This window comes from Cololabis saira, chromosome 10, assembly GCF_033807715.1.
Source record: "Cololabis saira isolate AMF1-May2022 chromosome 10, fColSai1.1, whole genome shotgun sequence".
NCBI classification, from domain to species: Eukaryota; Metazoa; Chordata; class Actinopteri; order Beloniformes; family Belonidae; genus Cololabis; species Cololabis saira.
Window position 1 is genome coordinate 43,315,884 of NC_084596.1, and position 23,590 is coordinate 43,339,473.

At 41.8% G+C, this 23,590-nt stretch overlaps 1 protein-coding gene across 1 annotated transcript in view; it reads left to right on the top strand.

Annotated features, from left to right (window-relative positions):
• Positions 1–23,590, top strand: part of LOC133453109 (vertebrate ancient opsin-like) — a 133,660-nt gene that overhangs the window by 17,763 nt on the left and 92,307 nt on the right. The window contains exon 2 of the mRNA XM_061732983.1: positions 5,103–5,431. Coding sequence (XP_061588967.1) covers positions 5,103–5,431 — 329 coding nt within the window. The remainder of the gene's footprint in view (positions 1–5,102; positions 5,432–23,590) is intronic.

The following is a 23,590-nucleotide window of genomic DNA, read 5'->3' on the forward strand; positions in this document are numbered from 1 at the left end:
CTAAGAAAAATGCAACAAACTGCTATTAAATGTGAACAGAGCATATCCTGATTACTACTTTTAAATTATACTGAACTCTTGAAAGGTAAATAACTTAAGGGTTGTACATGTTATTCAGTTTTAAATAACTACTTTAATAGTCATAAAAAGATGTGTATAATACGTGTAATAATTCCCATGGGCGTTCTGCCTCTCCCTGCACTATATTATCTATTTTCTTTTATCTTTGTCATTTTGTGTATTTTCTTATGCAAAATTAAAAATCTAAAAAAAATCTAAAAACTTTGCATCAACATAAAGCACAACATTATGTTCAGATATAAAACAGAAGAAATTAATAACCTAACCAAGTCAAACAAAATATTAATGAAAAAGGTTTAGTTTTCTGGCCAGATCCTCCCACCCCATCTGTTCCCCTGCTGGCCAGAGGGGGCAGTAGAGCCCAGGACTGGTGCATGTTTTTGTGAGGGTAGCTCACATTAGCTACCCAAGGGAACACAGGGAGAACATGCAAACTCCACACAGAAAGATCCTTTCTCCAACCCCACCCATGGTGTGGGCACTAAAGTCATGGGGGAACTAACACGCACTTCAGTGCCCACAGCGTCCCCGGTGGGACATTGGGGCATTGCAGAGCCCAAATGGCATGCATGTGTACTCATAGAGGCCCCACTTTGTGATGAAGGCCGTCTTCTCATGGCCTTTGTCATCCACCGCAATCTACCAATAGCCCGACTGAATGTCAAGAGTTGAAAACATAGTAGTCCCTCCCAGAACATCGAGACAGTCTTTAATTTTGAGCAGAGCATGTGTATCCTTGACTGTCAGATTGCTGAAGCAGCGGTAATCTACACACCACCGCACTCTGTCTTGAGATGTTTTAACAAGTTGCTGGTATTAAACAACGTATTCTCCTTTCCTCCTCTTGACACCTTAGCAGCAGTAGCTTCAGTCTGCCTTGCTTCTGTCGTCGTCCCTTATTTTGAAATATGTCCACACTGCTGACATCCTGCTGCATTACAGTAAATGTTGCTATCTTTCCTGAAACAGCGCACCTGAAACACCTGAAACAACATGTATCACTCTCTTCTCATCACCACGCTGACTGCGACTCAACATCTCCCCCTAGAGTCACTAATCAGTAACTACAACAACAATGAAGTGGTATCGGTGCTTGGTATCGGAGAACTTTTGCGAATATGAGTACGAGTATATGAGAGCAGTATCGGCCCCGATACCAATATCGGTATCGGTATCGGGGCATCCCTAATCCAGAGACCTGAAAAATTAATCGTAATAACTAACAAACCAAAGATCATATACAGCAACTGAACCAATATTAGGAAATTTCAATGTATATGTATCGCTAGAAATATGATCAAAATGCTTTTATATGTCAAAAATACCTTAAAATATTGCATTTTCCACTGAGAAAGACAAGGATGGCCGCCATGTTTTTATTTTTACAAGGCAGCTGCGGGCGGTCACATGACTTTTCGGCAGGCCAATAGAAAATAATAGGGAAAAAAAACGTGAACATGTTACAATTTGAGAGGTCTTATTGTGAAACTAATACGTTTTGTACTGTGGACAAATGTTGCTATTTCACCTTTTGATGTGAGAATGGGTTGAAATAGCTTATTCTGATAGCTCTCCCTTTTTCACCCTGCTACAGTCCTTCCTCTTTAGCCTCTTTAGAGTAGTTGGCGAAAGGCATTCTTTGAGGAGCATGCATATCAGGTCTCCTGTGCTGCTGCTGAAAATCAATAGGCTCTAAAGAGAACCTCATGGATCATAATGGCTTCGGAACAAATGGCGAGTCGGACGGAAATGCCAAGGGCTTGGCATAAAACCTGAGCTCCCAGCTCCTGCTGCGTGGTGTCTTCATTTCTGAGTAATAGAAACGCAGACTAATCAAGGAAAAGACAAGATATGGATTCACTTAGTAGCTGAGAAAGATACAAAAACATGCCTTGTGGTACTATTGATTCTAATTCACAAGTCTTAGATTATGAAGTGAAACATTGGATAACCCATTAAGTTCTATTAGTTGTGGTATTCTCGGTCACTCAGCTTATTACACTTTTTTAACCATATCTTGGCCGTGAACATGAACACGTGAACATACAAACCAAAGAGCTATTTTAAGCTGCAATCCTAAATAAACTGAGAGTTGTTTAAGATGCTACCCTCATCGTGATACACGTGGCCGTGTCATCAACAGAGTTGTGCAGACCATAATGAGAAGCTAATGAGGACCATTAATTACAATCAGGTGTGTTGATGCAAGGCAACATCTAAATCATGCAGGGCGGGGGTGGTGGGGTGGGGGCCCGAGGGACGGAATTGAGAAACACTGCAACAGGAGAATATGTTTTGGACAGGCAGTCCACCATTTCTGTATTCTGTGATCCAAATATATGGATGAAGGTCATAGCTGCACTTTATGGAAGAGTATTTGGGCCAGGCAGGAGAAAAATAAAAAATAATTTTAGAGGAAGATTTTTTTTTCATTATGCACTTCGAGAAAAAAGTCGAAATGTCGAGATTAATGTTGAAGTACAATTTCGAGAAAAAAGTCGAAATGTTGAGAAAAAATACAATATTGATTTGAAACACATGTCACCAGGGCTGGACTGGGACAAAAAATCGGCCCGGGCATTTTGAGCCTAGACCGGCCCACCAGCTATTGATGGAAAGAAAATGAAGCCTATGAATGAAAACAAACGTTCTTGTGACACCGCTTGTACACTGTCTTGTTGGTGTGTATGTTCTTGTCTAATAAACCTAAACCTACACCATCCCCCCCCAGTCCCGTTATAGATGTACTTAGTACTGTTTCTGAGTAGACCAGCAAACTTGTATGGCAAGCCGTTTTAACATTTAATAGCTAGACTGGATATGTGTTGCAGATGTCTGTAATTCAATTCCTCCTAGTCAAAAAGAACATTTCAGATATCTATAATGATATATTAACCCATTTTAAACAGGGGGAACGCATTCTGACAGCGTGAAATACTGCTGTCAGAATGCGTTCCCCCTCTGTTTATCATGAAGGGATGCTCACACATCTTTCAAATTCATACTGCTGACTTCTTTCACCACCACAGATAAGTCCTGTGATTTTCAGGCTGATATCATCATATTTGACCATTTTAAACAGGGGGAATGCAGCGCTGCCTCTGTTTTTACTAACTAATGACCATGAATTGCCTAAACAGTGGGTTCTTCCAATATATGTACACAAAGTCTTTGCTGCGATGGCATCACTGTAGTAGGTAAACATTTCTCCAAAAAGATTAATGTATTATTTCACCCACCCACTATTAATCACAGCATTATTAAAATTTAGTGACAATCAGGAATCCAAACACCACTGTCCCTGTCAAAAAAGCAACTTAAATTTGGAGTTGCTAATTTAGTTTTATAGAATATATAAGATATTGAATATGAACTCATCATTCTTCAAATAGTATAAATAATAATATCAATAATAAGCCACGCGCTCTAATGTTGTGACTACTCCAGCCAGAGCTGCCTGGGAGACTTGCGAGGCCCTGTGCGTAATGGGCGGGGGGGGCCCACGCGCGTGAGCGTAGCGAGCGCGCGCGAAATTTTTTGGGTTTTTCGGGTCGGATCGGGTGTCTATATGCGCAATTTTAACTCTCCAATTAGCAAAATACTGGATACCTTCCCAGGCCTCATCATCATTTGGCTTGCCTCGACGCGGGGCCCCACGGCTGCTTGAGACCCGGTTGGATCGGTGATTTTTGTAACAAATTTATCAAACGAGCCTTTCAGAGAGGCATTAAACTCTTCCATTTTCTTTAGTTTTTTTCTTTTTTCATCCCCTGATGGAAATTTCCTGATTCTGTCTCGTTCTCTCGACTTTGTGTGACAGTTTGTTCCAACTCCACCCGTCTGGATCAGAGCAGCTTGTGTCTGCGCTTGGTCTGACGCAGTTGTACTGAACAACAGACACGCGCATCATTGCACATATATTTATTGATATGCACAGACTAGTACACATTTAGGTCTGTAATGGAACGTGACTGTTGATATTTATAAGGGAAAAAACGAAAAAAAAACGAAAAAAAAAATTTTGAAAAAAAAAACAAAAAAAAAACGCCCATAGCGCGAGGCCCCTTGGGGCGCGAGGCCCTTTGGGGCGCGAGGCCCCTTGGGGCGCGAGGCCCCTTGGGGCGGCCCTGACTTCAGCCCATAACCAATCGGCCAGTGGTACCAGTTGTTGTCAGGTAAAAAACAAAATCAAATGGGCCGATGGGCCTGCCCGGGCCAAAAAAAAAAAAAAAATCGGCCGGCCGAAAATCGGGCCGGCCAATGGTGATTTTGGGCCGGGCCGGGCAAAAAAAAAAAAAAAAAAAAAAAAAAAAAAAAATTTTTTTTTTTTTCTTTGGGCCGGCCCGGCCCGGCCCAAAATCACCATCGCCCCCCGGGCAAATGCCCGGTATGCCCGATGGCCAGTCCACCCCTGCATGTCACACATATGCAGCTGCATTAACGTTCCACTCCAAGGATGTAGGTTAGTTAGTTAGCTACAGCTGCTGCTGCATAGCTGTCAGTCGCTCTCATAACTGGATTTGATGGACCAGAGGAAATATTTCGACTTTATTCACAAAATTGTATTTCAACTTAATTCTCGAAATTTCAACTTTATTCACGAAATTTCGACTTCATTCTTGAAATTGTATTTCAACATTAATTTCGACATTTCGACTTTTTTCTCGAAATTGTATTTCAACATTATTCTCGACATTTTGACTTTTTTCTCAAAATTGTATTTCAACATTATTCTCGACATTTTGACTTTTTTCTCAAAATTGTATTTCAACATTAAGCTCGATATTTTGACTTTTTTCTCGAAGTGCACAATAAAAAAAAATCTTCACTTCTCAAATATTTTTTCTCCTGCACGGCCCTAATTATCTTCCGTAGCACTTGATGTCTTGTTTGTTTGCATCTTTAATTTAAAACATGTTACTGATATCTATTTACTATTATTGTTATTATGGTCATGTATTAAATTTTGTTTATTTGCAGCAGCTGTGACAGAAGTAACTGGTATCCTGTCTGCACTGTAGGCATCGTGTCCCTGATCTCCCTGGCGGTCCTCTCCTACGAGCGCTACAGCACCATGATGACCCCGGCTGAGGCCGATTCCTCCAACTACCGGAAGATCTCCCTGGGAATCGTCTTATCCTGGGTGTATTCCCTCGTGTGGACGCTGCCGCCGCTCTTTGGCTGGAGCCACTACGGTCCAGAGGGTCCCGGGACCACCTGCTCCGTCGACTGGACAGCCAAGACTACGAGCAGCGTGTCGTACATCATCTGCTTGTTCATCTTCTGCTTTATTGTGCCCTTCCTGGTGATCGTCTTCTGCTACGGAAAACTGCTGTTCGCCATCAGACAGGTGAGTGGGTGCAGGGATGGGGAGGACTTCACTTACACGTGGACACCTGCATATGTCCACATTCACACTAAAGCCTTTAAGGTCTTCTTCCCTTTACATGCATGAAACTCTCAAAAATAGGTAACTTATTGAAGGTGAAATGTGATACATGTGTCATAATGGTCAGCACTTTACATAAAGTGGCCTTTCAACACTGTTTTTGCACTTAGAATGGATTTAGTGAGGGTGTTTGATCATTTTGTGTATTTACAATAAGTTAAACACTTTTACATACTATGGCTTCATTTTGTACTTTGCTCTAACTTGTCTCAACTTAAAAGGAAGCTAATTTTAGTAGAAATACTTAAAGAAGAGGCTGGATGCTGCTAATGTTGCTGGTGAGCAGAGCAGAACAGTTAAACGCTAACAGGCTGGATTCCCTCAGGAGACAGTAAAGACACTAAAGAAGAGCTGGAAATAGACTGCATTAAACACTGAATGTAGATTAATCTCCAGGAATGACACATGAAACTTAAAGTTGTACTCCAAGAGGTGAAATAACAGTTGATGCAACATTCGGCACGCACAAATTCTTTACAATGATATATATATACATATATATATATATATATATATATATATATATATATATAAATAAACATCAATATATAAAAAATAAATAAAAAATAAATAAATATATATATATTTTTTTATTTTTTTTTATTTATTTTTTATATATTGATGTTTATTTATATAAAACAATATATATATATATATATATATATATATATATATATATATATATATATATATATATATATATATATATATATATATATAAATAAACATCAATATATAAAAAAAAAATTAAATTAAAAAAAAAAAAATATATATATATATATATATATACACACATACACATACGTATGTATGTATGTATGTATGTATGTATGTATGTATGTATGTATGTATGTATGTATGTATGTATGTATGTATGTATGTATGTATATATATATATATATATATATATATATAAAATAAACATCAATATAAAAAAAAAAATTAAAAAAAAATTATATATATATTTATATACAATATAATTAAACATCAATATATATAAAAATATATATATTTTTTAAATTATATATATATATATATATATATATATATATATATATATATATATATATATATATATATATATATATACAATATAATTAAACATCAGTCTCAGGGGATGAACTTCAAGTAGATTCTGCTGAGTGGGAATTTATCTAATATCTAATCTAATAATGCCTAATTTAGTTACGGTATAAGGAAAAAAAGACCAAAAAGAAATTGCTGCCGTATGAATATCACAAGAGCGGAGACCTCTTTACTGGGACACTATTTACCACTTGTGAAGTGGATAGTGCAGGATGTGTCTCAGGGGTTTGGGCTGAGTTCATTATGAACAGGCAGCAACACTGTCCTTATTCCTCTAAGCTCTGACTCAAACTTTATTTTTACTCCTCAAACGAAAGGACAAATCACGTGAGGAGGAAAGTAGCAGATAGTCTTGACCTGGCTTCAGATCATCAGAGCATCCACATCAGCACCCCCCCCATGTATCGTCTACAGAGTCACTTTAAAGCCTGTTCCTCACTTGAGCGGGAAGCATCTGGGAAGCGGTGAAAAAAGGAAAAAGGCCAAAGACATCAATGTTTGTTCATGGTGAGGAAGTTTACAGCTGGGAAGTTTTAGTGTGTTTTGGAACTATCTCAAACATCGATTGCATACATTCTCTTACGTTAATAAAGCTAAATATAAGAATGCAGACAGTAGCAGTTCAGCAAAATGCCGCTGACGCTGCCAGTGTCAAACCAGCATCCAGACAAAGAAAGATCAATGTCTGGAGGACGTTTTCAGATGGTGCCAAAGACAACCAGCTACTGCGTGTCCAATACAGTAAAGACGAATACTGGCTGCAGGCTCCTCCTAAAGCTGCAAAGCTTCAACGACAACCTGCAGCTGACACATGTGGCGCTTTTACACTAGTACCTACTCAGTCCGACTCCACTCGCCCTCCTTTCTTTTCAATACCCAGATCAGAAGTAGGAGGTTGGAGTGAAGCTGCTGTGACGTATTTGATTGCGTGATCTAAACGAAGAAGACAGCAACACTAAAGATGTAGAACCTGGAGTAGATGATAGATGTGCTGCTGGATCTGTGACTTGTGTTCCATATCAAGTTAAAAAATGAGAGTGAGAGAAGCCTCGAGCGGCGACTCTTTTTTAAAAAAGTTGTTTGTCTCTGTGCTGCTGAAAAGTCAGCTGGAGTCGTGAGCAGCTATGAAGTGACAGAGCTCCTGGTAGATCTGGTCGTTCCTTATCGCCCGTCTAGATCCCTTTTTAATTCTCTCCTCAGCACCAGGTTTATGAACATCTGCACCTCAGAGTTGGATCATGAAACAGACTTTTGCTGCCATTGCCTGTTGAATAAAATGAACAAGAAGCCGTGAGTCTCTCTTTCACTGATTTCCCCCTCTTGACTCAGACGTCTGACTCCAACCCCCCGACCAATCGGTGGCCTGTAGTGTGATGATGTCAGATACAGCCGACTCAGCAGCTTAGAACCTCGGCAGAATAGATACAGAAAAGTATCTACTCGACACGTTAGACCCCTAGTGGAAAAGAACCAAACCGAGTCGAGGCGAGTCGGGCTGAATAGGTTCTAGTGGAAAAGCGCCAATGGACACTTGTTTTCACGTGTACTTATTTACGTCCGGTGTGAAAGGGAAGTGTATTAGCAGTTAGGTGCATTTATGAGCCAAAAACTGAGGCGAGATGTGTAAGAGCATGGGGTCAGTTAAAAAAAAAAAAACAGAAAATCTGTCTATGTTCCCAGAAATAGTTATCGTATTTTTGGGACCATTAGGCGCATATAAACGTCTTTATTTAAAAAAAAAAAGTACTGTGCGCCCAATAACGCAATGCGCCCATTGTATTATTGTAAAGGCTGATTTATAGTTCCGCGTTACACCGACGCAGAGCCTACGGCGTAGGGCTGCGTCGACTTAACACGGATCCATAAGGCGGACGTAGTTGAGGCCACCATGAGAACGTTAAAGGGGGAAGGGGCGCGTGAATTGCCTTTGATTTGCGGATGTAGTAGGGACCACCATGAGAACGTTAAAGGGGGAAGGGGGGCGCGTGAATTGCCCGTGATTGCCCGGCGGCGGGCTCCGTGGCGGGATACCTGGAGCGGACGGGGAGACTCGGCCTCCCTACCGAGAAGGAGACATCGCAGACGTCGCAGAGGCGGGCCGGAAGGCCGGAGGAACCACTGACGGAGCGGCAGGCTCCGTCGTCTTGAAGGATTGTAGATGCGTGGGTTGACGTGTCTGCTGGGCTGGACTGTTGTTCGGGCTTTTGCAAAAGCCGGCATCATTTCCGAGGGGCCGCACGGCACGGAAAATGACTCGGCTGCAGCGCGGCCAGAGAGCTGCGGGCTTGTGCCCGTCGCAGCGTGCAGCAGTTCTCCCGGTCTCAGCGCGCTCAGAAGAATGCAGAAACGGAGGATGAAGATTTCGATGGGTTTGATTAATGTAATAACTTAAATAAAGTAAAATCAAACTAAGTTTTGCTCCTGCTCTATTTTTAAATACGCACACTTGTATGCTTGTGTGTGTGTGTGTGTTGTGCGGCGAGCGTGTGTGTGTTGTAAGGCGGCACTCCGTGTGTGTAGACGGCGCCTTTTCGGTTGGTGCGCTGTATGTGTGTTTTAAATCCAAAAATGACACACAAAACTGAGGGTGCGCCTGCTGAGAATCATCGGCGTGGGTTTGTTCGATAAGTGGAGGATTGAAAACTAAACTACTCTGAGGTTGGAGCGTTTTTAATCACATGCTGACTTCCAAAATCTTTAGAGATGCTTATACGGATACTGTTGAGTGTTGCTGATCACCCCGATGAATATTCAGGAGCTGTTTCCCGCTGTGAGGGGAGAAGGTCCAGAGGACACTCCACACTGTGTTTTCTAGGATTTGCACCTTTTTTCCCTGCCTTAGCAACGAACTGCAGCACGAGGTAGCCGGTGTTGGTTTTGTTTGTCTTTTACTCAGAGGGAGTAGAAGAATATGAGCAGAGACGGCACTGAAAGCTGTGGGGAAGCCACACCCGACACAATCACACATGCACACACTAAACACTCACAAGTACACACCATGTCCAAGAGCAGGTCCCTGAGCAATCGCTTCAAGATTAGAGCTCGGTCAGACTCTGGGAGTATCACGTCTCTCTGGACATACCCTCACTTTCTGTGTACATATCTGTGTGTGTGTGTGTGTGTGCCCATGCTTGTACCTTTTTCTGTCATGATAAATTACACCGCCTATTGCATGACACTGACTTAACTTTGAGAGAAGATAAATAACAGCGGAACAACAAATCGGGAATGCTTTTTTCACTCTGCGCCTCCTTTTGTCTTTTGCACATCGAATCTGCAGGATCTCCCGTCTAAAACACACACAGCTCTTCGTGTAGATCAACTTGGAGGCTCAGGGAAAGAAATAGTGTTGAGTTCTCTGTCTCTCTTTGTCATTGTCCGCTTTAATCAGCATCTCTCTCACCCTTGTATATCTGCTGTATTCCAGCTTCAGCTTTTATTGTTTCTTTCCCTCCCTTTTGTCCGTTTTTTGTGCAGGATCACGTGTGCATTCGTCCTGTGCGTTGGTTGTAGGGGCTCTTTGTGCTGCGTACAGTTCTCCTGATAATCATGAATCCATGTAAAAGCCAAGCTTTTGCTTCTCCTGTCACTTACAGTAACATGGGTCAGCACCAGCTTGGAGATTATTTTAACCATGTTTTGGGGATTTTAAAAACACCAATTGATGGATACACACACACACACACACACACACAAGCTGACCAAACACAGAAAACAGATGCTTTAGCCAAAATAACCTTTATTCCGTCCTGTCTTGTTTTCGTTGGGTTGATAGCTGAATGTGACTCACATCACAACAACCACACAAATCCTGAATTCATGGCTGAGAAACATTTTGTCGCGGTTTTAAAATGATTTTATGATAAACCTATAGAGACATGGGACATTCAAAAATAAGACAATTAGTGCCGTAATTAAAGGGGACAAAGAGTTTTCTTTTCTGTGTAAGATTGGGAAGTTTGGGATTTTCAAGACACCTTGTTGCATGCCCATTAAAAGAGTCATTTACCGAGCTGGTGGGGTTTGTTGAAGTTTATTTTCTAGCCTGTCCATGTTTTTTTTCTTACATCATTTTCTGTATTTTGGAAATTGGAGGGGTCAACTGAACCCCTGAAACCAGCCGCTTTGAGCTGTAAAGACGTGTTAGAAAAGGGCCTTTTGTATGTCATTGATGCTTTGACCAAAGCATTTCACACGTCCCTCTCTTTGCCTTTTCTTCTTTGTTTGGCAATTGCAGTCAATAGTGAGATATTATATTACAACGCCAGCCTTTATCCATATACTGTAATGATCTGATAGTTTTAGCTGATAAACATATATAAATTAGTGCTGTCAGGCAATTAAAAAAAATCATTACAGGATTTATAATTAATTAATCTAATTAATGACATTTTAATTTCATATCTGCTAAAGGTCCCCAAATAGAAAAATTTGAATTCTAGGACATTGCAAAATTGCAGTGCATGACTAATAAATTGAATACACTAAGAAGAGAAGATTTGAAATCCACATTTTTAATGGTCAAGTGTGTTTCATAAATTAAATTCAAAAGAAAAAGCTGAATCACATCAGCAAACCAATTAGGCCAGGTGCATTATTCAAAAATGCAATACAAATACAGTTAAATAAATAAAATTCAGAAATAAAATAAGGCTGAGTCTCAAATAGGCACTTAAGCAGACTCTCAATTCAAAATTAAAACTAAAGCTGACTCAATACAGCGATTCAAGCACTGGTACCTGTAACGTTTACAGTGGAACTTGTCCGGACATGTTTAGCGTTTAAATGATAATTCAGGCTGGAGCAGCTCCGCTGATAGGAACATTCTTTTATACAAAATGTACAAATCACAGCGTTCTTGTTGATAGTCCCGTCTTCTTTCTTTTTCATGCATAAACTTGCCGTTCAAAAGCCCTAACAAAGATTTGCTGAGTCTCCCCTGAGTGGTCCAGGTCTGTCACTGCTTTGTTAGTTTGACCAGCAGCAGGAGGGAAGTGACCTGTCACTGCCAAGTGAACTACGGCTCCCTCAATGGGACAAATTTAAAATACTCGCGCATTTTGCCACTCATAATAATTGTGTTAATTGTTTTTGATAACGCGCAGTGTAATTAATGAACCTGCTAAACTGACAGTCCTAATAGAAATTAATCAACACCAACCTTCACATGGACACTTATGAAACAAGACATCAATATCAGCAGAAGAATGAGATGAAACTCTTGAGTTTCTGACCTGATGCTATTAACTCAATTTTGAAATTTAATGTGAAATAAAAGGTAATCATTTAATAAAATGCAACGCTTCAACGTCCCTTCCAGATGTTTAATGTCTGCAGATGATGGTAAAACAAAGACGAAGGCAGGAACTAAATCGAGATGTTGAGTGTAATTTCAGAATCACCGCAGGTCCAGGGGTAACTTCAGTCCAGTGCAAGTACGGCCTGGTGTAGAGCTTGGACTCTGGATGATTTCTTGGCACCATTGGGGATTTTTTTTACCAGCTACTGAAAGATTTGTGTTCGTTTGTCTGGCGAACCATAAGAAAACTAGTGGAATGGAATCACAGGTTAATACAACTTTTAATCATATCAAGCACAAGGTTTTTCCGGCCGGAGGTACACTTCTCTCAGACCACGTGGGTAGAAGAGAAATGCACACGGTCGTCATCAGTCCAGTTGATTTTATACTGAAAAAGGAGGGTGTTCTTTGCAAATGATTTCCATTGGTTGAGCCTAAGAGACGTGTCACTTCCATCTTCCTTTCCCTGGGGTGTCAAGCCTAGCTCACAAGTGAGACTCCCCACAGCTAACCGTCTCCTCTCCAACAATGTGTATTGTATTTAACTTCATTAGAAGAGCCAGATCAAGGGGAAATCACCTTAAGGTGTCACCTTTCCCCCGTCTCCTCTCCAACAATAACATGTGTATTGTATTTAACTTCTAATCTAATTTTTGTCTACCCTTGGCTCTTAATCAGAATGAGATTACTTTGAAGAGAGAGCCCAGACGGTTTTGAGCTTCAATAATTTCATGAAATCCTAACAGCTACGATCCTGTTCACTGTCCTGCTGGGCGTTAATGCTACAACCTGCAAACTGACAGAACAGGGACCATGCAGCTACCACAAAGACAAACTTAAGGTGGTGCTGAGGAAGATGCAGGTTGTTTGTGCCGCGCGGAGCTGTATCTTGGTCTTAACGGCTATTTTACTGACTGTGGTTTGTTTTGAATGTTCTGGTGTTACTCTTCGAGAGGATCCAGAGAGATGAAACCCAGTTTGGGCTGTGGTGACACAGTTTTAGTATTTTCATGTCAAGAGGAACAGCATGTCCCGATGCAGTTGGAAATGGCCTGTGTTGGGATTAAGAGGCTTCATTTACATGTTCCCTTTAAAATGAAAGCCTTTTTCACTAGAACCAGGCCACTGACACTTTGCTTATATAGAGCAGCATGGCTGCGCATGGGCGTTCACTTAATGTGTAGTTATTGAAATCAGGAGTTCCACAGCTGCTCTCGAATCCCACTCATTGCCTGGCACCGACCCCCAGTTGTGCCATAATTACAGCAGCTGGTGGAGACCGACAACTGCAGCTGCAGAGCAGTCCTCTGTCTGTCAAGGAAGCCATGCAGGAAGGTTACCTCGTACTTGTAAAACTGATGCGAAGGGCTGTTGATGAGGCATCAGTGTGTGACGAGTCAGTAATGAGAGCATGCTGCCACGATCGGGCTAAAACCTTGTGAAGCACCGGGAAAATGACACTTTCATCACAAAGACATGAGACGTTTGTCATGTAGGATGTCTGACTCACCAGATAAGATCAAGACCATCGTCACCAAATGAAATTTATAATAGTGGAGTTGTTGTTTCCTAACTGTTGTCAGAGTATTGTAGGTAGAGATGCACCGATCAGGATTTTGATCACCGATAACCGATCTCCAAAATCAGTATCTGCCGATCAACAATTACAGCGTGAAATCCATAAATTCTTCAATATTGTTGTCTCATGTAAAACACTGACATTGTATTATTAGGTATAAAAATTAGAAGATGAGAAAGTATCATGAATTGTCTATTTTATTTCAGGCTGAGGCAAAGTGCAATATTTCACAGAGAGACGAGAGACGACTTAGACTCGGCTTACAAAGAGTAAGTGTAGCTTACTAGCTTGAGCTTTCCTGTGGTAATAATTATGTACAACATGTGCACCAACACAGACAACAGCAGACATGTCACTCTCTAAAAGTTAACTAAAAGTAAACTATAAACCTTAGTTTTCTTGTAGAAAGAGGAATTAAAATCTTAAAATAAAAATTAATTATGAATTATTAAGGTTTGCTAAAGCTTTAGCAATAGCATCTGCCGCGTGTGAGGAAACTCTTCACACTAGAACTGACACGACTGTCGTCCTGCGTGAGGCTTTGGACTGTATATATTTTGGTAAAACTTCGGCAGACATTCATCAGTGAAATATTTACGACGCGGCAGCGCGTACCCCGGATCCAAGCAGCTAACGACGCGTTTAAACCGGATGTCTGCTACAACAGAAAGCAGCTGATGAGCAAAGCATATTAATTCAGTTAGCGTTAGCGGCATTGCTCCTTTTCTTTCTCTGCCTTAGCGGCAGCCATCTTTGGCAACTCAATATACTCTTTGATGTGAGAACTTTCAAATGTATTATCAGCATTGTGGTGTTGAAATTCTTTTGTAACATTCCTCCTCGGGTATTTCCTTTGGACACACTTTGCAAACTGCAAATTTGTAGTTCTTTTCGGACATTGTAAAACTCCCATAACAGCAACGCCATTTTCAGTGTTAGTGTTTTGTAGAGACGCCCATGCCCCCTCAAGACACCTGGGTCTGAAATACGGGAACGCACGCGCGGGCGGCGGGTTTTGGTTGTAAACGTCATCAGATCGGCCTGCTTTGAACTATTATTTTCTGATCTCCGATCAAAACCAATAGGGCCATTATCGGGCCGATACCGATCGGTTGCCGATCGATTGGTGCATCTCTAATTGTAGGTAGCAATGAACTTCCACCAGACATAACTGGCCCAGTTTAGCTCAACAGAGCTGTTGATTGTAACTCTCCACAAACCTCCTTCTCTGGGTAGATGTTTCCTTTCACGCTGACCATGCAAAAGAGTAGGAAAACAAAACCTACTTTTCCCAACTCGAAGCTTCAGCAGAGTCACGAGGATAAATGACATCAATGAGCTTGAAATTATTTCATTTTAAACCGAAATTAGGGAACAAAATATGCCAAAGCATGCACACACACACACGCACACACACATGCATACACACACACACAAACACACACACCAAGTGGTCCTTGGTTAGATAAGGAGCAGTCCTCGTCTCAGCATCTCTACTCACCGTGTGCATTCATTATGAGACTCTTGCGTTCCCTGTGGATCTCTGGATCTCTGGTCATGCTCTCTCAAGTGCTGCAACGTTTCTCCAGCATCCTGCATGAGGCATGCAGCGGCAAGATGGAGATATCAAGAGTAATTGAAGGAGGCAGAGGGATGAAAGAGCTACACGGAGGGGAGCGAGTGATAGACTGTGACTACTGCACGTCTAATATGTTTGTTAGCGCTCATCAGATCTTGTGACCTTCTGCTCATTATGTTTTAATGGATTTGGCTCCAAGAAGACCTCCATCCCCCAACAATGTCAATGAAAATGAACTGCTGCACTGCAGGATTAAGAAATCTATTTTTTTGTATCTAGTGTCTTCATATCAAAATAGAATTACAAAGAAAGAAGCTACCTACATACAGGAGGGGGGGGGGGGGTATTGCAGAAAGGTGCACTCAAAAGTAGTCATTAAGGGATTAGATGCACTCGTTTTAAATGTCCCTCTTTTTTGTGGAAACACAACAGCAAGCAGCACGGCTCACTGGATGCAAACAGGAGGTGGAAAAGGCCGGATTTCTGCTTTATTCTTTATAGCTTGAATAAAATAACCTTCTTGATTCACTTTTTGAACACAAATTTAATAAAGTACGGTATTTTAGAATATCTTCATCAAGTACATTCCTAATCAAATCTTCACAGCCTTATGATGATACTAGAAAAACAATCAGCACTTTAAAATATATGTTGAGTGTTAATGCTAATTTGATAAAATAAAATAAAAGTGTAAAAATCATTGTGCACATTTAAAGTGTAGGAAAATGTTGCAGGAACAATGCTTTTGACAAAATAACATTCAGCCTACCCCCCCAGCCTCTCGGAGGGGGGATACAGCTAGAAATTGACCCCAGCCATATTTAGCAGTTTTACCATAAAATGATTTTAGAAAAGGTGGAATGACTTTGTGACTTCACGCCAGACATCCTGCACATGAATCTGAAGCAGTTGAGTAAAGAGAGTTGGGAAATTATTACAGAAGAACAGGATCAGGGGTTCATTTATTTTTATAGCCTCTGTATTTGTGATCTGGCCCAGGTGCCTTCAGTTGAGGCTGTAGACTTCTGTTTTTGCCAGGTTGACACAAAATCCATCACCTATTTCATTGTATTGGACTGTGACAACAATGAAAAGTGGCAAATATAATGGCCATGGTTACATGATGTTATTTAATTCGCGGAATTATTCTATTCGGATTTAAAGCAGCACAATGTAACTTTTCCACCTTAATATAATATTTCCAGTCATTGTGATGGTACAACAACTTCCAACAGGTTTAATGAACCTCTGTCATGGTCTGAGGGGTCTGTATCTCCTTCACTGGCACTATGTAACTTTGAGGTGGATGGTAGGAACCCTTCCACACTACTGGTAAAGCACTACCGCTTTGGTCCAAAGGAGCCGCCAAACTCAACAAAAGCTGAAAGTTACATTGTGCTGCTTTAAAATCGGAATAAACCAGCCACTTACTTCGGAATTTAGTTTAATTCAAAATGGCCATTTTCATTCGGAATTAGGTGTTTAGATGGTCATTTTTAATCATTTTAAATCGGATTTAATTTTAATTCTGAATTAAACTTCCCATGTAAACGCACTGAATGTGCATGGTTACTTTAACTCTCTTATAGCCATGGGAGGAGCACATAAACGCAGCTGTTTTCCAGTCGGCACGGCTTCAAGTAGACAAGCTACCACAACAGTATTCAAGAGTATCCCATCACAGTCCCACTGGTCACGTGTAGTGCACGTAGCCGATGGTGGAGGCCAACAGCAGCACTAATGGAAGTTGTATACCAACAGGATGACAAGTGGTTGCCATTGTGCACAGAGCAGGTGCAAAGACTAACTGGGATAAAACATTTAATTAGATCAATACTCAATTTTAGCAGCAAATGCATGGCAAGAAGGATGTCTGTTACCATATATGTTATCTGTAAAGCAATATGAAATGTCACACCCCCCACCCCCCACACTCTGCTCATTAGTTAGCATAAATATAGGACCACCGCACAAGGAGCTGATAGTTAGGTGCATCCTCATCCTATGTCTACCTGTGCATGTTTAAAACTACTGTAACTGAAAGTAAAATGCTGCTGACACTGCATAGCCTCTAAAAGAGACACTGTTGTGAAACGATTGTTGGCGGACCCAGATGTAGGAGAGAGAGCAGGAGGCAGGAGTTCCAAAAAAAAGCAGGACTTATTTAAAGCTAGGGTCTACGATCTTGAGTTTAAAAAAAAAGACACCTACTCCCCACACAAACTCCCTCCCCCCTGTGCTCTGCCTCACATGAAGCTCCCGCCTCCTCCCACCCCCTCTGCTACGGGAGCCAGCAGGAATATGTCCTTGGTGTTGCCGTACTTTGGGAGGCGGGGAGTAGGGTGAGGACTGTCCAATCACTGACATTCAAGCAGATTGACCAATAGGTGCCGTTCGGGCCGAATGGCGCCTATTGGTTGACTTATTTGCAGGATTACAGCAGATAGAATAAATATTTTCTTTTGGTTCTTTTTGCTAATCATATTTCATAGGTAACACTGTTGGGCCATAACAACCTTATAAATGATTTTGATAAAAATGTACAATATATAAAATCGTAGACCCTAGCTTTAAGCAAACAAATAAAAAGCGCTTCTTTGCAGGATGGCAAAAACTCGAAACAAGAATCCAAAACTACTAAATACGAGGGAAAACACGGAGGGAGGAAACAGTATGGACCATCAGGGAGCAGGGGAAAAACAAGACCAGATATACACAAGGGATAAGGAGACACAGGGGCAGATAATCAGGGCAGATGGGAAACAGGAAGGTCAAACCAGAACTTAAACACGGGCTTCAAAATAAAACAGGAAGGGTCAAACCCTGACAGACACGTCTTTATCAGGAATCCTACCTGGTGAAGACAACGGCACGCCTCCACAGCAGTCAACAGCAAACTCGGTAAGGTAAGCTCATACTTGTTTTATATGTCATGCACTGTGACAGCCAGGGATTGCTTTGCCATTAACACACATTTTAGGAGGATTTATCTGAAGCTTAAATATGCAGAATGTCCATAAATTAATATACACATCTTATATTTCTAATACATCCGTACGAATGAGTCTCACTTTTTTTTGTTAAAAAAGAAGGATTTTTTCCTTTATTTACACTAATTGCTAAAGTTAATTTTCCTTTTGTAATGGACTCAAAGAGGGATGGCAGCGGTGTAGCAGGTGGAGTCAGCACCCATCTGTGCAGCATCTACCTCCAGTGGTATTCCTTTTCTTGAGCTGTTTTCTTGTTTTGTAGGATTTAGGATTGTGTAGGGTCAGAAGACACAAAGGTTCATCTAAACTCCGGTTTCAGTACTTCAGTGTAGCACCAACTCTGCTTTGAGTCGCACAACATTAAAAAAAAACAACCCATCTGGACGTGTCCAAGTGTGTTGCTGCTACAAACTCATCTCAGCATTTATTTCTTGGCTCGTACTACGACCCTTGATGGTCCTTACACAACTGTGACTAAAAACTAAGCACACACACACTTCACTCAAACATCACAGGGATGAAACTGAAGGAGACAGATGAGGAAAAAACCCCTTGAAATGAATATTTCTGGCACTTGTGTTTGATATGAGATTTGTTGGGGACTGGCAGGATGTTGGAGACAAGGCTGCACACTTAAAGCAGAAATTAGCTCTCAGATGGGTACCACGATGAAGCTCTTGTTCTGTTAGTGTGAGCTTCAAGGGCTTTGTCTCATTGCGCTGCTACGTCCTTGATCTTTTTTCTCTGCTTTTTGGCATGTCTTTGGACTCTGATGTTTATTATATGTGTGGGTGCATGTGTGTGTGGTCTCTCCAAACCTGTTGTGCATTTTCCATATGTTCACACCCGACTGTCACTGATAAAAGCTTTACTCCTCCTTCTGAGCATGGCCACGCAAAATCAGTGGCTTAGTTAAGTTCAGTCAATGGTATCTTACTCCCTCTCTTTTCCTCCTTCTCCAAGCTTTCCATGTTTCCCATTCACCCATTTACCTGCTTTCAGAGTGCCATTATCATTCATCTTCTTCACCTTTCTTGTCACATTTGCCATTATCACTTCCATTTCACTTCCACCCATCATCACCTTTCAAGGAAGCTGCCCCGAATGAGCAGTTTGTTTGAACTACGGCAGCAAAAATCGGAGGACAAAATGGGTTTGGGAAGCCTGGGTTTTGAAACGCATCTGCGTGATTATTCTCTTTTACTCTAATGTCCCATATAAAGCAAACATTAAATATACAGCCTCATCCATAGGAAGGAAAACATGGGGTGGCGTTCATTTTGCTAATGGGTTTGAAATGGTTTGATTTCTTTTAATAGGTTGAATAATTTATCAGCTGAGGTAAGGTTGGACTTTGGTTTGCAGGGTTGTCTGATGGTAAGAGGATTCCTGAAGACTTGTGGAATTTGTATGTTTTTTTTGGTGTCTTGCATGTAAAAAAAAAAGAATAGAGAAAAACAAACATTTCCTGGGACAATAATCAATAGATTGTATGAATTTATGTCACGGCCTTAGTGCTATTAATAGAATGAGCGCATCAAAAGCACCACTTCATCATTTGCTCCACATCGAAGTGCAAAAAGCCCCTATTCAGAAACACTGCCATCTAAACTTCTGTGAATGTACAATCTCAGGTGTCAAGCTTTGTTTGTTTTAGTTATGTGTGATAGATCAAAAATAAACATTGGAATTGAGAACATAAAAAGCAGACTGTTGTAATGCTAGCGAGATTGGCAGGTATCAAGCCAGCGTTGAGAATTTAACGGGTGGAAGTGGCTCAGGAGACAGACAGCGCTGCCACCAGCCAGAACTTCAGACTGTCCATCCCTGCATTCCTAATGTCAAGTAGAAGTTGTGTCCTTGGGAGAAAAAATAAATAGAACACTGCCTGAGGGAAAGGAAACAGAAATCCATCTAATCTGTCAAGTAAGGACATTTTAAAACCACATATACTACTAGAAGCACAGGCGTAAATATTGGTTGTGCAACAGGTGCAGCTGCACCGGGGCCCGGACGCCGTCTGGGGCCCAGGAAGTCCAATCACCTTAACAGGCTACCTGTCAGTCATGTTAAGTGCATGAGGACGTGACTAGACCTGAGTAAACAAAAGAAAATGGATGACAAAAATAGCGTATTATCATGTTTAGCAAGTCCAAAAAAAAAAGCGGCACACGAAAGAGAAAAGAAAAAAAGATCCAGGATGATGTTACAGCAAAAATGTTTTTTACTGGCCCGAGGAAAAAGCCAGCGTCCCACCGGAGGATAGCTTGCCAGCTAGCTCTATAAATGAGACGGCATTTACCCGACTGCCGGGGGGCCAGGAGGAGCCTTCCCCTGCTCTGCAGGGTGGGTGTGGCCTGTCACAACCTTAGCCACAATAGCAGTTCTCTATAGTGGCTGTCCACGTGTGTGTGCAAGCGGTGTGAACTTTTGTTTATGGCAGGGGTGGATGGATGATAAACAACATCACTTTTCCAGAGCTGTACTACGTATTCAGTGTATAACGCTTTATCCAAAGAATACGCAGAGTATGGGGGTTTAAAAAACTAGCCAACTCCAGACTGTATGAATGTGTTAGTAACTGAATGAACGCAGTCTGCAAAGTACAACACCTCATGAGAGCATAACTGCACTGTATAACATTCCAGTACTAGACTGAGATACTGAGATGAAAGGAAATGTTAGACGATAGCAATGAGGCATGCTACTGATGCTGCGGTTGTTTGTGAAAAATGATTAACCAGGAGAACATTTGTGGTTAAGAACAAGCTAGCATCACATAGCCCGAAGAGTCTCTCCACTTAATACCTTCTGTAACGAATGGCAAAGTCAGAATCAGACAGCATGAAGACACAAGCACTGTTTAGGATTCACGTTGACAAGGAATGATGACAAACGTCTCGCTTTGGGTGGCTGTGAACGTTACGATCAGTTCTGCTCTTCTAAACCAGGCCCTGTTTGGTTACAGTGTTGATGAAGTATCATGTTGATCAAGCACCTTTGACATGTATATGTACGCCACACAGTTTATATCAAGGTAACAAAACTTTCTTGGCCTGCCGGTACTTATCTACTGCGTCAGGAGTCCCACAGGCTAACATAGCTTGGTAGGACTCCTCCTTCTTCAATCTGACAGCACCTTTACTTCCGGTGTCCACCACCGGGTTCTGGGGTTGCCGCTCCGACAGGCACCAGAGACTTTGCATCCACAACTTCGAGCCGCCGCGTCAACAATGGAGGCAGAGAACATGGTCCACTTGAACTCGATGTCCCCCACCTCCCTCGGAATCTGTGAGAAGTTCTCTCGGAGATGAGAGTTGAAGACTTCCCTGACAGAGGGCTCATCCAGACGTTCCCAACAGACCCTCACAATCCGTTTGGGTCTGCCCAGTCTGTCCAACCTCCTCCTCCAACAGCGTATCCAACTCACTACCAGGTGGTGATCACTTGACAGTTCAGCCCCTCTCTTAACCCGAGTGTCCAACACATACGGCCGAAGATCAGATGAAACGACAACAAAGTCGATCATTGACCTCCGGCCTAGGGTGTCCTGGTGCCACGTGCACTGATGGACACCCTTATGCTTGAACATGGTGTTCGTTATGGACAAATTGTGACTAGCACAGAAGTCCAACAACAAAACACCGCTCGGGTTCAGATTGGGGAGGCCGTTCCTCCCAATCACGCCTCTCCAGGTATCACTGTCATTGCCCACGTGAGCGTTGAAGTCCCCCAGTAGAACAATGGAGTCCCCAGTTGGAGCACTATCAAGTACTCCTCTCAGGGACTCCAAGAAGGCCGGGTACTCCGCACTGCCGTTCGGCCCGTAGGCACAAACAACAGTGAGAGACCTTTTCCCGACCTGAAGGCGCAGGGAAGCGACCCTCTCGTTCACCGGGGTAAATTCCAACACAACTGAGCTGGGGAGCTATAACCAAGCCCACACCAGCTCGCCGCCTCTCACCCTGGGCAACTCCAGAGTAGTGCAGGGTCCAGCCCCTTTCAAGGAGCTGGGTTCCAGAGCCCAAGCTATGTGTGGAGGTGAGCCCGACTATCTCTAGCCGGTATCTCTCAACCTCACGCACAAGCTAATTTATGCAACATATCGTAAAGGTGGAAAGATACAGAGAAAAATATGAAAAACTTACCAAATTTCCATTGTGTAAAAACAAATTGAGAGATAAACTAAATTTATGTCAGATTCTGTTAAAGGGGCATCATAGGAAGAAAAATGTATACCCCTGACCCCCAAACACATAGATTAAGACCATTATTTCTTATCTTCCCCAAATGCTTTGTCGTATCAATAAGAAATAAAGGTTTTGGGACATTTTAGTTTGTTACATCAGACTTTTTTCTCAAAAATAAAAAGCAATCAAGCCGATTCTCCACTTATCAGGCTCAAGACATGATATTGTGATACATCACAATATTAATGGCTGCAAATAACCTTATTTCAATGGTACAGGTAAGGGTGGACGATATGACCCAAATCAGTGTCACCATTAATTTAACATTTTACTTTGTTTCATATGTGACATAACATAGCGTATGCGGCTACAGATGCAGTAGTATGTTTTTATGGGAAGGGAAGGGAAGGGAAGGGAAGGGAAGGGAAGGGAAAGGAAAGGAAGGGAAGGGAAGCAGAGCTCTTACTTCCCGCTACTGAGATGGAGTTCCTCCATCTTTCTCTCTTTCTGTCTCTCACCCAGTTTCAGTCTCTCTCCGTCTCATTTCCATGGACATGTGTTCTCTGCGTAAGCTGAGAATGAATCATGCTGTCAGACTTCCAACAGGGGCTTCGGCCCAAAGGTTAAGAATCTTTACTTTATATCTTCCAGAGCGCTTCTTGCTACATTCATTCATCCATCCATCCATCCATCCATCCATCCATCCATCCATCCATCCATCCATTTTCTATACCCGCCTCATCCTTCTTAGGGTCACCCCCCCACCTTTTTTTTATATTAGCGACGTTGTCTGCAGTGACGAGCTTTGGCTAGTGTTTTTGTGTTATATTTAAGACAAAACAAGAGTGACATCTGTCGCAATGTAGGATGGGAATGAATGACAGGTTCCCATCATTCCTGTTTTTGGCCCACTTTTTTCATTTATTTGTCAATTCTATTCTTGTGTTAGGGTGTGAATTGGTGTTGCTGTAAAAAACTTGACTTGTGTTCTTGTTTTCAAAATTAAAAGTAGACTTTAAAAACACAGTTTTATTTGTTGACGTATAGGGGACTGCTGTTTTCCTTGCATCATAATTTTTCATTAGTCATCTTGCTCGAGTTGCTGAACTTCAGATGCTTTATTTTAAGATGACAGGTTTTTGTGAATGTAGCCTGGTTTGCTAGTGGGGTAGAGGGGTAGTGGGGTAGGTAGAAGTAATGCAAATACAGCACTAGAAACGGCACTGATATCTACAAGCCTCCCCATCGAGAGACAAGGCTTGTGGGCTCTACTCAGCAGAGCCGTATGTCATGATGGGAGTGGCAGACATTGCCTTTGCAATGTCCTTCAAACAGCT